At 40.4% G+C, this 15,752-nt stretch overlaps 1 protein-coding gene across 8 annotated transcripts; it reads left to right on the plus strand.

Annotated features, from left to right (window-relative positions):
* Nucleotides 1–505: 505 nt before the first annotated feature.
* FAM76B (family with sequence similarity 76 member B) lies at nt 506–13,599 on the plus strand. Of its 8 annotated transcripts, none has more exons than XR_005930913.1 (10): nt 506–673; nt 922–986; nt 1,332–1,386; nt 2,813–2,968; nt 3,928–4,124; nt 6,153–6,200; nt 6,398–6,478; nt 7,169–7,304; nt 8,388–8,522; nt 10,352–10,454. XR_005930913.1 is itself a non-coding variant. In XM_030042942.2 (10 exons), the coding sequence occupies exons 1-10, from the start codon at nt 578–580 to the stop codon at nt 11,106–11,108; spliced, it is 1,026 nt and encodes a 341-aa protein (XP_029898802.1). In that variant the 5' UTR covers nt 506–577; the 3' UTR covers nt 11,109–13,599. The 8 variants fall into 8 exon arrangements, 7 of the variants coding, with proteins under 7 accessions (XP_029898802.1, XP_029898803.1, XP_029898806.1 ...); XM_030042942.2 differs by lacking the exon at nt 8,388–8,522 and adding an exon at nt 11,019–13,599 and having other exon boundaries at nt 10,352–10,453; XM_030042943.2 differs by lacking the exon at nt 8,388–8,522 and adding an exon at nt 11,019–13,599 and having other exon boundaries at nt 7,172–7,304; nt 10,352–10,453.
* Nucleotides 13,600–15,752: the final 2,153 nt, after the last annotated feature.

Raw genomic sequence — 15,752 nt, forward strand, 5'->3', positions numbered from 1 at the left:
GAGCGGCCGCGGGATTCGTGTGCGGCACAGGGCGCCTGCCGCGCACGCGCGGAGAGCTAGACGGCGGAAGAGGACGGTCTTTGTCAAAGTGAGCCCCCGCGCCTCAACCAATGGAGAAGCAGAAGGCGCCCGGGGCGGCCCAATGGGCGCCGCGGCCGCGAGGCCACCCAATCGCCGCCCGGCGCAGGGCGAGGGCGCCCGCCGCGGGATTGGCGGCGGCGCGGGCGGCGTGGGCGGCGATTGGGCGGCGAGTTTTGAAGGCAGGTTTGGCGCGAGGCGGTGATTGGCTGCCGCCGGAGCCCGAGCCCGGGGCGGAGGGAAGGGCGGGGGGCGCGGGGTGACGCCGATGCCGACACCGACACAAGGGGGACGCGGCTCGGCGGCGCGGGCTCTGCGCGGGGCCTAGGGCGGCGGCGGCGGCGGGCGCGGCGGAGCGCGGCGCGGCTCCGCTCCGCTCCTCGGAGGCGGCGGCGGCGGCGCGGGCGGCCGCTCCGGCCCTCGCCCCGGCCCTCGCCCCGGCGCCTCCCTCTTCCCCTCCCTCGGCCCGCCCGCGTCCGCCCCGCCGGCCGCGGCGCGGATGGCGGCGGCGGCGGCCCCGGCTCTTTATGCCTGCACCAAGTGCAACCAGCGGTACCCCTTCGAGGAGCTCTCCCAGGGCCAGCAGCTGTGCAAGGTGCGGCGGGGCTGAGGGGGCGAGCGGGGCAGCGCTCGGCGGGACGGCCCCCCCCCCCCCCCCCCCGCCGCCGCGGGGCCGGGTCTCTCGCAGCCCTCTGGCGTCCCCGGGGCCGGGAGGAGGAGGCGGGCGGCGGCGGCGGCGGCCCTGGCGCGGGGGAGGCGGCCGCCTGCCCGGGGGGGCACCGGCGTCTGGAGGGTTTCGCGGCGGTGGCGGAGCGGGGAGTAACGCCGCTCTTCTCTCCCCAGGAGTGCCGGATCGCCCACCCCATCGTCAAATGCACTTACTGCCGGTCCGAGTTCCAGCAGGAGAGGTAGGGGGGGAGCGCGGGGGGGAGAGGGCGCGGAGGAGCGGGGGGGTGCCTCCGCCTCGCCCCCCCAGCGGGGCGGCCCCGCCGCTGTCCCTGCGCGGGCACCCCGGCGCCGGTGCGGGCAGAAGCCGGCAGCGGCGGGGGCGCGGAGGAGGGCTGGGCCGCCGTGCCCCGAGGCGGCCGTGCCTGCGCCGGCCGTGCGAGCGAGGGCAGGACCGCGTCAGAGCTGTCGGCCCGCCGGCTACCGCGGCCGGGGCTGGCGTGCGCGCCTTCCAGCCGCTGCGTGGGGAAGGAGCGTCGAGGCGTGCGCCCGTCGCCGAGTTCAACATTATGCGATTTTGCCTTTAGCAAAACTAATACGATATGCAAGAAGTGCGCCCAAAACGTGAAGCAGTTTGGAACGGTGAGTAGGCTCTCGGCTCTAAATACCGAGCTCGTTCGCGTTTTAAATTAAAAAAAAGTTCTCTTGCAGCTAAACTTCGTATTTGGGGGCGGGGAAGGTTACCTTTCAGAAAGTTCTCTTGCGACTAACCTCATTTTTTCGGGGGGAAAAAAAAAAAAAAGATTATCCTTCAGAAAGGTACTGGAAGTTACTGGCAGCTCTTGATTTCCTTCGCGGCTTACCGTTTCTTTTTTTCAAATTGAAGTTCAGCGTGGTTCTATGCAGCTTAACGGTTATGAATGCTTGCGATATAGCTATTCACAGCAAAAACAATGTTACTTCGCTTTATGCGTGTAAAGTTATTCTTCGCATATTCTCCTAAATGCACGCTTGACGGCAGAAAGACCGTTAGCTGTCTGTGTTCTTAATGAGTGGTAAATGTGAAAATCTAATAATACCGCATACTTTATATTATGTAAGTCTTAAAAACGTTAAATGCATGTTAATCGTGTTAAGCTATTAAGTAGGAAAGATTTTATGAGTATTAGCTGTATCCACGTTACTTTGCATTTTCTCATCTCAAATTTCAACTTCAGTTCTGTTAGAAAAATTAATTTTTTAATATATGAATACACCCATTGTATCTGAGTGCCCTGCAGATACTAGTTTATAGAAGGTATCAAGATAATCTTGTTGTGAAACAGAAGCGCGTAACTTCTATACACTTGACGTAAACCATATTAGATGAAACTCAGCTTATCTGAGAAACATAACAGCTCTTGGTATGTAGTCAGGCGTTTTGTAAATGTAAATGTAAACCGAACAAAGGACATTCTTTCAAAAGCATAAAATGTAGCAAAATGAAGTGCAAGGTAGATCCAACAATGTTTTTTGTCAGTAGTTCATCAAAAAAACGGAACTGCGTTGAAGATAATCAGCCATTTCTAACCTATGAAAGCTGGCAGCAATTTTATTTTCCAGCAGTGTATTATTGTAGTTGAGTGTATGATCTAAAAGTTGATAACCTGACCTCACGGTATCTCAAGTTGTTTTGGTTTTTTTTGTTTTTTTTCTCTACGTTTCCTGCAGAATTGCAGGGATCAGGGTACTAATCTTGGAGCTGTGGGGTTATCAAATCCCTGAGTAGTGCAAGGGAGAGGGATGTTTTCAGAAACTTCCAGTCTAAAAAATGACTTGATTACTTTTCTTTTAAAGTTTTTAAAGTAAAAATTTCATGGAAAGTCCAGACTGGTTTTGAGCGTTGAAGGAGCAGCTTTTTAGGGGAAGAGTTTAGTACTGAAGATAGAAATGGTACCAAAAAGGTTCTTTAAGATAGGTTGTATGAAGCCCTGGTAGTTTAGAAGCATCGTTGTGCGATTTGAAATACTTGTGTTCGTTACAGAAACTGTAAATGTATTAACTTCAGCTCAACTTACCTGTTTTTCAGCCCAAGCCCTGTCAGTATTGTAACATTATTGCAGCATTTATTGGCACAAAATGTCAGCGTTGCACCAACTCGGAGAAGAAGTACGGCCCACCTCAGACATGTGAACAGTGCAAACAGCAGTGTGCTTTTGATCGGAAAGAGGAGGGAAGAAGGAAGGTAGGCTTTGTTCCACAGCTGTAATGGCTTAGGCTGACAGCAGACAAGGTTCCTCCTTTGTAAGAGAGAGATTAGCAGGAATGTATCTTAAGTTCACTAATATTAGATTACAGTTACTGTGCTGGGCTTTACAATATTTGAATTAAACTTCACAACTTGTGGTTGTTGTGTTAGCTACTGAGCTACCTTACTTTAAACTAAACCACTCTTCTTAAAAATAAGCTTAAGCGGAAGCTGACAGTTGTAGCTGGGGAACAGAGGTTAAGCAGCTGAATGGTTCCTGGTGCTTTGATTTTATTTTTTTTTTCTTTTTTTCCCTCCCATACATCGGATCTTATGTGTGTCCGTAACTCAAATCTGTCGCTTTACCTCTTCTGATTTGTCTGCCTTGCCTTAAAGTACAGCATCAGAGAGGTGGACTGCTCTGAGCAGCCCTTTGTGTTCTGTTTTCTTAAATAGCTTTGGTGAGTGCCACTTTCTCATTCCAGAAGGTGCTGAGGAAATGACCTCAAAAGCCTCTTGCCTGAACCCAAGAATAATGCTGTTTTTACAGAAGAAATTACTTGGTACAAGTAGCACGTTGGCTGGACATCTTGATTCTGCCTGGAATGCGATGGGTTGAGAGAGGGTACATGGTGTCTAAACTAAGAATGATTTGTCCCTGTAAAAAGTTATTGTCACTTCTGTGATACAGAGCGAGTCCAACATTTGCTAAGACTGTTTTCTAGCATAACTTCAAATGGCAAAAAGAAATGGTGTCAGATTCACTTTACTAAAAGTTAACATGCGTATGTTGGAGATGTGTTAGTGCTGTTTCATACCAAAGAGATGTCTGGGTTTTTCCCAAAGATAACAGATGAAGTGAAACAAATTTTTCTTGCAAATATTGAAATACATGTTTCTAGTGCAAGTATACTTGGAAAAGAAAAAAAACCCTGCTATGAATTATTTCCCAAAAGGTTGATGGAAAGTTGTTGTGTTGGCTCTGCACACTGTCCTACAAGAGAGTGCTACAGAAGACAAAAGAACAGAGGAAGAGCCTAGGATCTTCACATTCTAACTCCTCATCCTCATCTCTTACTGAGAAAGACCAGCATCATTCAAAACACCACCACCATCACCATCATCATCATCGTCACAGCAGCAGTCATCATAAGTAAGTATTTAAAAAATTGAAGTAGCTGTTGGTACCTCTTCCTCTTCTGTGTTCTGTTAGTACTGAGATCAAATCAAAGGAAATAAGAAATGCTGTTTAAAACATGGCATCAAAAGCAGTAGCAGAATGTTGTTCTTCCATGGTCTGTCAAAATCCTTGTATTCTTACAGTATGGGTGCAGGGAGGTCACCAAAAAGCAGTAATTCTTGGTGATCATCAAATTAGTCAATGTTAAAATTGGTAGCAAGTCTAGAAAAGAAGCCCATGGAATGGCTACAGAAACGAGTTCCTTGGGGATAAACTTGAATTTGGCTTTCTAAGCAGTAACTGCTGTGTGGTAACTGCTATTCTACATGCATTTACCATGGGTTAAAAGGTGTGTATTAGAAGTGAGCACAGAAGAGCTACTTTGCTCAGAATCTCCACCCTAACTTGCTTCATTCTGACGTGTTTGTGCACACATACTTGCAGATAAATGGAGAAGCAGAAGCAACTGTGTGGGATCACCCTCAGTCTATGACCAGTTTGTATCTCTGCTAGTTTTTATAATCAAATCTTGCTGGAATAGGCAGTTTGTGAGTGGCTGTGATGCAGACATAGGAAAATAACACTGTCAGTTCAGTTAGTGGCGCTCTGGTAACATTTCAGACAGTTTTGTCGTATCCTCTGCAACTTTTCTTATTGTGCCGTCTCTGGCCGTGGCATACGCAGCGTACCAACCTTAACGTACAAACCCAGTTTATTTAGTCATAAATCCCAGAATTGATTTGGCTTTTATGCCAGTATAATAGTAGCCATAATTCTTACTTCATTGGTAGGCTTATGGCAGCCTAACTTTAGAACTACTTATTTAATTTTTTGTGTTGGATAGTAAATACTAGTGCTGCAATGGTAATGACCCTGACCCCAGACACACAAACACTTCCATTCTAGGTTTTGCTTTTCTAGTGCTTATAATTTTCCATTTTGACTGAAACTTGCCTGACTAGATGTGACTTAAAGGTAGAAGGAAAATAAGCTGGAATGATATTGGGAATGAGGAGAAGAGAAATGCACTTACTTTCACTTACAAGAAGAGAAAAATAAGATTTGTTTTTTTAGGAATTCGAAGAAGAATATTATTCTTGTCATGCTGAGAGTTATTGTACTATTCCTGTTCTTTCAAATCTCTGTTGAAAATTGAGTTACAACAAGCTAAATCTAATTTAATGCATGTGGCAGAGATACAGTAAGGATTAAATAAATAAAAAAAAGTTAGCTCTTTACTACAGAGTAGAGCTTCTAATATACTCAAGAGTTATAAAAGTAAGCATATCTCTATATGGATCACAATGTTACTGGTTTGGCGCCTTTTTTCTGTAGGCTGCCATGGGTCCATTGCTTCTTGTCCAATAAATATGACTTTTTTTCCCTATCCATTTCAGTTATTGTTAAGATGAGTCAATAGAGACCATGAGGTAGAAATATAGATTCATTGAACTATTTCATTCAGTGCAATCTTTGAAATGCTACCCTTCCTATATCAATGGTATTTATTAGTTGCTTTTGAAATTATTGAAAACAAATGTTTAGAGCTGAGAAGCAGTTATTTTCAGGAATCCAAAACTTAACTTTGCTCTTATGCTGCCACATAAGCACCACTTCACACAGCATTCATATGGCAGTATGGGAATCCCAGGAATGCTGCTTTAGACCAGCTTGCTGAGTACAAGATTAGCAATATAGAGTTCACAAAAATTGGGAGGTACTAGCAAAAAGGTTTAGCCATCAGTCTTGAAGTCTACCCCTTGTGTCTTAGAATAGTGTAAACATTTAGCCAAGAAATATTTTTATAGCATCCTGACATGGTAGAAGTGGTCACGAATATGACAGATCATACGACTGTCCAGCTGAAAATTCATAATTGTTAACTTTATTAAAAAAAAAAAAGGGGGGTGGTGGCTTTTTCTCAAGTACAGATAACATTCACATAAACTTAGAAATAATGGCATGTTTGGTCAGTTACCAAGTGCATTTCACATATTTCAGAATCAGCAATCTGAGTCCAGAACAAGATCAGGGACTATGGAAACAGAGGTAAATATGATATTATTTATTAATTTCCTTTTAATTTATCTTGCAGTTTTCATTTAAAGGACTTCTTTTCTTGCATTTCTGGCTAGTCTCTAGCATTCCAGTTAGGAGCATGAGTTAGTTATTTTACATGTACCAAATGGTGATATTAGAGAGTTATATAGTATGAGGCTTTAGGTTTACATTTTGTTTGATTTCAGCCATAAATCCTCTGCAGCTATTCAGAATGAAACTCCAAAGAAAAAACCCAAACTGGAATCCAAGCCATCAAATGGAGATAGGTAAAGTTATATTTTTGTAAAGCTGAGCCATTTCAACCAAATAGAGCACTGATTTGTGGCCAGTTGCTTCTTTTCTTTTTTTTTTTTTTTTTTTTTTTTTTTTTTGTCTGAAGAATGAGGGAGGTAAAACTATTGTCCAGCCAGACAGATTGTTGGGTAGCATCTGAGTGCTGTCAGTCAACTAAATGACTTTATTAGCAGAAAACTGGCACTGTTTTCCTGCTTTTAAGCTGCTTGGGGCAAAATTAAATAAAGCTTATGTACAAGGCAACAGTTATCAACGAAACAGTATTCCCTGACATTGGTGGTTTGTTGATTAGATGCAGGGTTGAACCTGCTGCTTTAAGCTGACGTAGTGTTAGAGAAGTCTTTTGGACCTTAATGTGTGAGATTGAATCTCTGTTCTGTCTCTGGCCAAACAGTTGGAATAAAAAGAAAAGTGGCTGCTTCAGTCAAAAGGTATTTGTCCCCCTCAAAGCTAATACTTAATTATATTTCTGCAGGTGTATGTAATGTGTGCCATTAGTAAGGTAATTTGCCAGTTGCATCCATTTCTGTCAGGTACATACTTTTTTTGCATTAGTCCTTAAGGATGTTTGTAGAAATATTAATTACCCAATTTGAAATTTAAAAAAACTACTGTTTTTTTCTATTGATGTTGTGAGTAACTATTGCTGTTTTTACTTTTAGTAGCTCTATAAATCAGTCAGCAGACAGTGGAGGAACTGACAACTTCGTCCTCATAAGTCAGCTGAAAGAAGAAGTAATGTCACTTAAACGTCTTCTGCAGCAAAGGGATCAGACTATTTTAGAAAAAGATAAAAAGGTAAAAGTTGCATCTGCTTAATAAGAACTTTATCTTTTTTTTCTATTTTGTAGACTCCTAACAATGTCAAAATGGTGAGATAAAACAAAAATCAGATACAGTTTTTTTATATAGCAACTAATCGGATCTTACCATTTAAAGGACAAGTTTGGGACTTTTGTATCATGAATATATTTTGGCTCTAAGTCAAAAAGGAATTAATCTTACCTCACTTTAGCCATCTAGAAGACAGCCATCTAGAAACTAGCCATCTGGTTCACTGTTGCTCAGGCTGCGTGCCACAGGTGATGGATAAAATGTCAGACAGTGGTTTGTATGTTTTATATATTCTAAACTGAGTCATGCCAAAAATCCCAGATACCTACATGGGTTGATGGGCACACAAGATAAGAGGAGGATTAAGAGTAGTAACCATTCTGAGTTTACGTGTACAGTGTTTGACAATTAAGCGTTTTGACTTTAAAAGATTGGTAGCATATGTGTAGTGTAGGTTATCAAGTCTTTGTGGATGGTCAGAGACTAGGAGAAAAGCTTGGATTAGATGCCTGGCAGTCAACAAAAGTTAAGCGAAATACTCAGCCCCAAATGGCTGCAGTGAAATCATACAAGATACTCACCCTTCAAACAATCTAATGACAAACAAGAGAAAGAACTACTAATATGTACTTTGCTCTGCCTTTATGAGAGCTTATTTCTCTGCCATCTGATGAATGATGTGCTTTTAAGACACTGTCTGTAACAGTGGCTCTAGAATGTCTGTTCAGGATTGAGTAGGTTATGGAATTGTATTAAAAATAAATTTACTGTATTTTCAAGTAAAATTTTGAGTATAGATGCATTGTGTCCTATCAAAACACTGATGGTTAAGAAAGGCTCATTGATCCCGAAAGGAAAATGCTTCCACTTTTAAACCATAGTTCAGTATCTTCATTTCTACACTTAAATGTGTTGTGTAAAGGATAATGAACATTTTTTCGTTTATATCACTGTTATAGTATACCTAGTGTTGGAAGTACTTGCTATTTCAAGGCTTTAAGCGGTTAATGTGAAAGAGCTGAACAGTCTGTCATGGATTCTCTTTAGGTATTTTCTTCAAAGAACAGACATTAAGGCCCTGATCTCTCTCTTATGAAGCCAGTAGAAGATCATGAGTCAGTAGGAAGTTCACTTATCTCTTTTTATATTTGATCTACTGGGCAAAGCTAACAAAAGGGTTAGGTAAGGAAATGTCACCTACTTCTGCGTAACTACTGCAGTAACTTGTTTTGTGCTGTTTCCATAGGGAGAGCATCTACTAATTTTAATATCCCCACTGCTAAAACTATTTATTTGACCTCAGAGTTCTTTGAACTTAAAGGCTCCTTCAGGCATGAATTATTTACTTTCTTCAGCTGCTGCGGGGGGGAGAAAAGCTGAACCTATTGTACAATGTTTCCGTAGCTGAAAAATTTATAACAAATGAATGTACTGCAGATTTTTTTTGTCTGCGAGATAGTAAATGTAAAAATATGTAGTGGGATGAAAACCTGAGCCAGACCTGTGTGAGATTCCTGTTAATATTTTGTCCCAAGATTTCTGTAGGGACAACATTTGAACAGTTTGGAGTACTCCAAAAGAAAAACCTCTAAAATATATAATGCATGGCAAGAAAAACAACTCAGTACACCAGCTTTACAGACAATCCTCATCATTTTTTGTTATGAGTCAAGATCTCAGCCATATCATTACCAGTGCTTATTGTTTGCAGTACTAGCCTTGTTTTGCTTTCTGGACAAAATGTTAGTGAGACACCAAGACGTTACTGTGGGGCCCTGAGACTTGATCATTAGGAAGGGACCACACTTCACTGAATGTTCACAAGTAGTGTGTTTGCTCATCTCATCTAGTTGCATATTTTACTATGGTGCAATACTACCACTAGTTTTTTGGTATTTAGTTTGTGGTATGTGGTTTTGTACTGGATCCCCTGGAATTTACAACAGCCGTAAGTACATACCTTGAGCAACAGTCTGTGTACAGTGAGGTATATATGCTTGTATCAAGATACCTGCACTTTATTTAGGACCATTTGATTGACAGTTCTTTTGAATACCTTGTTTCACTACATGTGATTTTACACATCTAAGGTTGATAATAGCAGTCTTGGTAGTTGTTTTTGGAATGTATGCTCTGGTTTGTTATAGTGGGCTCCCTTGCTAGCAAAGACGCTTCATTTCCTGGTAAATCCAAATTGACCAGAGAGGTTCAAAATAGCTTGGTGAATCTGAGATGGTTTCTGGAACTAAACTTTTTTTTAAGAAGTGGTTCCTAAAATTTCTGGGTCCATATACAACAAACTGTTAGTAGTTCACCCTGCTGCACATGCTTCCAGAAGAAGTGTTCAGCTGCTTGGATAGAAGCATGTGTGACAATTTAGAAACACCTGCCTTAGTGTATGTTATCTGGATCTCTGCCTGTCTCAGGAGAGATCCAGTGGCAGCAATACTACACCATACACTCAGAATTAAATCCTAAGTTAAATTGTTTTAATTAGACATTTCTAATAACACTGTTGAATTCACTGTTGTTGTGGATTGAAAAGCAATGAAACTCTGGAACATATACTTCTGTTTAGGACAAATTGTAGCATAAAAGGACACAAAGGAATCCTTTCTGGTTTAGTATGGAAGATTTTTCATGTGTTACCGTACCATATAACTGAAGAGATATAACTGAAGATTGTGATAAGGATCTCGCAGCTGAAAGAACAGCTAAGATTATAAATCATTAGTCTTGTATTTGAATTTTTTTTTGTTGAGGATTAACCTTCTTTATGCCAAATCCTGAGCAAACAATATGGTTATATAAGTAGAGTTGTTTTCTTCATATAAAATAGACATACTTACTTTTCCAAGCTACTTCTGAAGTACTGAGCTGTCAGTACTACAATAGTAAATAAATAACAGTGTTTCCTGAGATTCCTGAGGCTTGCATAAAGATTTCACAGATTGATTAGAAGACGTATACTGTAGCAGTCCAAGGAATCTCCATAGAATTTGTGTTTTTAGTTGACAGAACTGAAGGCAGACTTCCAGTACCAGGAGTCTAACTTGAGGACAAAGATGAACAGTATGGAGAAAGCTCACAAGGAAACTGTGGAACAGTTGCAGGTGAGTAATTGCTTATCAGTACTTGAGAAATACTTCAGATGGAATTACACATTCAGGCTGTTCACTCATGGCAATGAAATAGTACCAAGTTCTTGGATGGTCAAGGTCTTGAGTGCTTTCTAACTTTGAGATAGATGCTTACCTCACATGCTTTCTCAAAGGTTATGTTATTTTTTGTCTGTTCTCTGATATTAACCAGTTGTCAGCATGCTATTGATCTGATTTAAGGGCTCAGCATTAACACAATTGACAGTTAAATGTCTCTTGTTAAAGCATACTTTATCAGGAAGAAAGCCTGAATTTAGTTGCCTTCTAAATCACAGACTGAACAGATACTCAGTGCAAGACCTCAGATAGTAAGTTTTGCAATACAGGAAATGTGGTTACCTTTTTCTGTTAAAGATGGAACATGCATATCAAAAAGCATGTACAAGTCTTTGAAAAGTGCTAATATTCTCAGCATGGTCATTTTGGGAATTTGTTTCGTAAATGCGATGGGAAATTAGTGCATGACACTACTGAGACGTTTCAGTAATTCATAAAACTTTTTTTATCTGTATTGCAGGCCAAAAACAGAGAACTACTCAAACAGGTTGCAGCGTTGTCAAAGGGTAAAAAGTTTGATAAAAGTGGGAGTATACTAACATCTCCTTGAGGAACTGGCTATTGATGGGGTTTGCTACTCAGTGTAAATTTGAGTGATTCTGTGAAGCCCTTAAAATCCTGTGTAGTGGAAAAAAATATTTTTGCACACCAGATTAGTTGGCATGTTTCCTACAAGTTTTTATAATTAATATGCAGCTTTTTTTAGTTACTGTTCAGATGAAATACTTCAACTGGCTTGAAGAATGTTTTTATTTTTTTGATATTGGAAACTTTTTGCCAGCAATAGTATTAAACAATTGCATAGAGAACATAGCAGTGCTCTCTCTAAAAGGACAACATGCAATAACAAACTAGGTGTACTTTTTACAAAGCAGCAACTGAGTCTTTTCAACTACACTGATGTCAGCCAAAAGTTCATGAAACTGCAGTGACACTGAACACTGGTTTCTGGCAACTGTTCTTTTACTTTGTATCAAAATATAAATTTAGAATGGAAATCATGGTGCTCTCAAGTGAAATTAAAAAAAGGCATATATGTATGTGTAAATACAACTGTAATGGTTATATTCTTAGTTATAACAAGTAATTAGTGTTTTACATTCTTGTGATAGGGATTTACCGAAAGATTATCTATTGTACAGTAACAGAGGCAGTGTGGTTTTTGTAAGATTTACTGTAGATTTTTCTTGCAAGTGCCTTTCTCCAACTGTTTATTTATAGGAATGTTGGTATTTTGTACATAAGGTTTTTATGTTTTAAAATCATGTTTAATAAATGTTTTATGTAAATATAAATGTGTGTACAGAGGAGTCTGAAACAAAGATCGAAGTGGCTAGTGCAGTGCTTGAAGCAGCATTAAGAGCTAGCTAATTGATGGACAGTGAGTATTGGCTTTAGATAACCTTTGTAGCTTGTGTCTGTGAGGTGTAGAATTTTGTTAGTGCTGCTCATGCCAAACACTTCCTGAACAAAAAACGAAATGTTTTTTGCCACACTGGAGTTTAGTGGTTTGTTTATATATTTTTCCCGTTTGGCACAGCGCTAATTTTAATTCCATAGCAGACATTGTACTCCCAATGTTACATCCTTAATTAGTGATATACACTCAAAGTTTTAAAAAAATTTATTCCCATTGTCTGATTTAAGGTACTTAGTTGTAACTTATGGTGGTTCTTCTTAATGAATTGCAAGATTCTCATCCCCCAGTAAAGATACACAATGAGAAAAGAGTAGCCAAAACTGATGGTCTTGAAATTAATTAAGGGAGTGGATGTGGTGTCAAAGGGTGGGTTGTTTTAATGTTTTGGGTAGATTTTGATTCTAAATGACATCAGTTTAAGTTTAGCTCTGCTCCTAAGGGACATTAGTCAAATTCAGAAATTTCAGTTAGACATAATTTAGTATACCCAAGGTCTCTGTTCAGGAAGGTGAGTTACGAATCAGCATAAAGTGAAGTAGACTTACGTAAGTAAAGGTTTAGTTCAGCTCTGAGTACTGATTGGTAACAGGGTAACTGCTTATATTTCAGTAAGCTTAATCGTGTAGAATAAGCTACACACCTTTTAATTAACTAAAATCTGAAGTTCCTTGGCTGTCCACCCATGTACTGAACTATGAACACCTTTTCAGTAGTTCAAACAATTTCCAGCAGTAACAGACTACTGAATAATTTGAAAAAAATCACACTATCTTTTTTCATATGGTATACGTGTATTTTTATACCCTAAAATCAATTTTGTATGTTTATAAATGTTCTTTAAACTTGCTAAACTAGGGTAGAGAATGCTGCTATCCTTTGGGGGGTGTTATTATTTTTTTTAATATACAAATTTATGACTTTCTTTAATTCAGATTTAGTATTTTGATAATGGGTTTTTTTTTTTTTCCAGTTGAGTGGTGACCCATGTTTGGTGAAATTGGTTTTAAAACACAGAAATGCATAGCAAATTGAAATGTTTGAATTAAGGTCACTTAATGATATCTGTTCAAACTGCAGTAAGGACAATTTAAAGGAACAAACTGAAGTTCTATATTAGAAGTAATTGACTTTATAAATCCCAGTCTGAAAAATTTTTAGGGGCTTCACAGTATTTTGTTCTAATTAAATACCTGTGGGTTTTCTTCCATAATCTCATTTTTAACATGAATTTTTTTTAAAGTTCTAAACTAGCCAACTGAATCCTAGTCCTGAAAATAGTGTCCTGGAGCTTTAGATTATTGACATAATAAACTGATGTTCTTTAAACGTGGATCTGCGAGGAGATTGTTGTACTGTATTGTGCTTTATATCCTGTTTCCAGATGTTGATTAGCATTGAACAGTAATGGCCATTTTGGCTCAAGTTATTTATGTATTTTAAGCCTGTGAATATTGCAGCCCCCTTTTAGATAGTATGTCTAAACACGCGTTCTGCAGTGAAGCTATTCAGCTGTCCACATGTATAGACTATTGAAATACTGTACTGGCACACATCTGACCGTTGACATTTTGTACCTTTTCTAAATCCAATGTTTCACAATAAAATCTTGTCAAAACATTAATCTGTCCTTTTAAAATTATTCAGAAATGCCTATTTCATGTTAATCCTTTACACTATGTCACTCACTAAAAGCCTGTGGCCAAAAAAAGGCAGAATTTAATATTTACATTTAGTATTTAGATTTCTGGGAAGATTAGACACCTTGGGCAGTCTACAAATTGTAACAAATTAGAACTTCAGATTAATTTCTCTCAAGAAAATATTTTGGTTTTCTGCAACAGGATTATAATACATAGAAATATTTTCTCATAGAGAAGAAGAAAAAAACCTTAAGGTTTGCCATCTAGTGACATTTAATAAAGGCTTCAACAGGCTTTTTATATTCTGATTAAAATCAGCACTTGGGTTTAAAATTACCTGAATTTCAGTCTTAGTCTGTTAACCAGAAGATTGTTCTTCCTTTATATACATTGTGTACAAGTTAGGTGATTCTGAGATTCAAAGTGACCTTACTAATTTCTATGTCTGTTCCCTATCTTGTGTCGGGAGGAGTTAGGTGCCCACACCAACATGCTGCCAGCTGTCAGTCACGGTGGCTTCTAGCGTTTAGAGCACTTGTGCTGCAATTTGTAGATCTCATTTTATGTTTTTCTCAGCAATCAATCTTCATCTTTCCACAATCCAGCAGAATTCTTCTCATTTAAGAGTTAAAGTTCAGAATGAAAAAAAAAAAACCCAACGCACACCCCCCCCCCCCCCCCCCCGCCCCCAACCAACAAGAGAGTAAGATTCTGTAGCTTTCTGGTCAAGGAAATTATCTAGAAGGGGAATCTTTGAGTTTCAGAGCTCCGCTCTTAAAACAGTGTATATTTTATGTTAGGTATAGTAATGAATAATATGCTATTCTAATATTGAATTGCTCTTAGCCTCATTTTAATGCAAATTTGCAGTGGCCTTGTTGAAGTCATTTATTTTTAAAGCTAAGAGCAAGTCAAAACCATGTGTGGTACCTAGTTTAGACACGGCTTCTGTGTGACGCATGCAAAACTTGTACAACGGGCCACGTGTCGTGGTTTAACCCCAGCTGGCAACCAAGCACCGTGCAGCCGCTCGGTCGCTTCCCCCCACCCCGTGGGATGGGGGAGACAATCAGAAGGGTAAAAGTGAGAAAACTCGTGGGCTGTGGTAAAGACAGATTAATAGGTAAAGCAAAAGCCGTGCACACAAGCAAAGCAAAACCAGGAATCCATTCCCCACTTCCCACGGGCAGGCAGGTGTTCAGCCGTCTCCAGGAAAGCAGGGCTCCGTCACGCCTAACGGTGACTTGGGAAGAGGAACACCGTCACTCCAAATGTCCCCCCTGCCTCCCCCAGCTTTATATACTGAGCGTGACGTCGTATGGTGTGGAATATCCCTTGGGTCAGTGGGGGTCAGCTGTCCCGGCTGTGTCCCCCCCAACTCCTTGTGCCCCCCCAGCCTGCTCGCTGGTGGGGTGGGGGGAGAAGCAGCAAAGCCCTTGGCTCTGGGTAAGCACCGCTCAGCAGGAATTAAAACACCTCGGCGTTATCAGCACTGTTTTCAGCACAAACCCAAACATAGCCCTATACTAGATACTATGAAGAAAATTGACTGTATTCCAGCCAAAACCAGCACAGCATGTAACAGATTGACTCCCTTAAAGAGATTTGCATTATTTGAAGCAAATTTCCTTAAAGAAGTTTTAAATTCATATGACTTGTGTATAGGCACTTAGGCGGTTCTTAATGGTCTTCAGTAGCTTCAGAAGCTCTGAATCCACACTATTTTTGAAAACACTGAAGTTTATGATAGCAAACTATAATCTTAACTAACTTTTTAAAATGGAGTAAAAGCTGTTTGTGTCAGTTTTGTTCCTTCAAGTGAGTTACTAGAACATCAGTTCAGTTGAAAATACTGCAATAGAAGATACATTTTCTCATATATCATGTGCAATTCCTTTAGCTTTCCTCATGGAAAAGGTATTGATGTATAAAATTACTTCTGTTGAATCCCATAGAAGAAGTAGGGGGAATCAGGCAAGGGGATTATTGAGATGGAAAGAGGAGATGTTTGAGGTGCTCCTAGAGAAAGAAGAAGGGTCATGGAGGTGTAAAGGCTAATGGAGAAGAGAAACCTCTGGGATACCATATTCCTCATTTAAGTGATGTACTGAATCTCATGGTTGGGTTTTTTTTT

Source organism: Aquila chrysaetos, chromosome 19 (genome assembly GCF_900496995.4).
Source record: "Aquila chrysaetos chrysaetos chromosome 19, bAquChr1.4, whole genome shotgun sequence".
NCBI classification, from domain to species: domain Eukaryota; kingdom Metazoa; phylum Chordata; class Aves; order Accipitriformes; family Accipitridae; genus Aquila; species Aquila chrysaetos.

What these genes read in the sequence shown, in the direction of transcription:
- FAM76B (XM_030042942.2), top strand. Translation starts at nt 578, where the DNA reads ATGGCGGCGGCGGCGGCCCCGGCTCTTTATGCCTGCACCAAGTGCAAC. An exon ending in AGGGCCAGCAGCTGTGCAAG is followed by an intron (nt 674 to 921) that starts GTGCGGCGGGGC and finishes TTCTCTCCCCAG; the next exon opens with GAGTGCCGGATCGCCCACCC. An exon ending in AAGCCATCAAATGGAGATAG is followed by an intron (nt 6,479 to 7,168) that starts GTAAAGTTATAT and finishes TTTTACTTTTAG; the next exon opens with TAGCTCTATAAATCAGTCAG.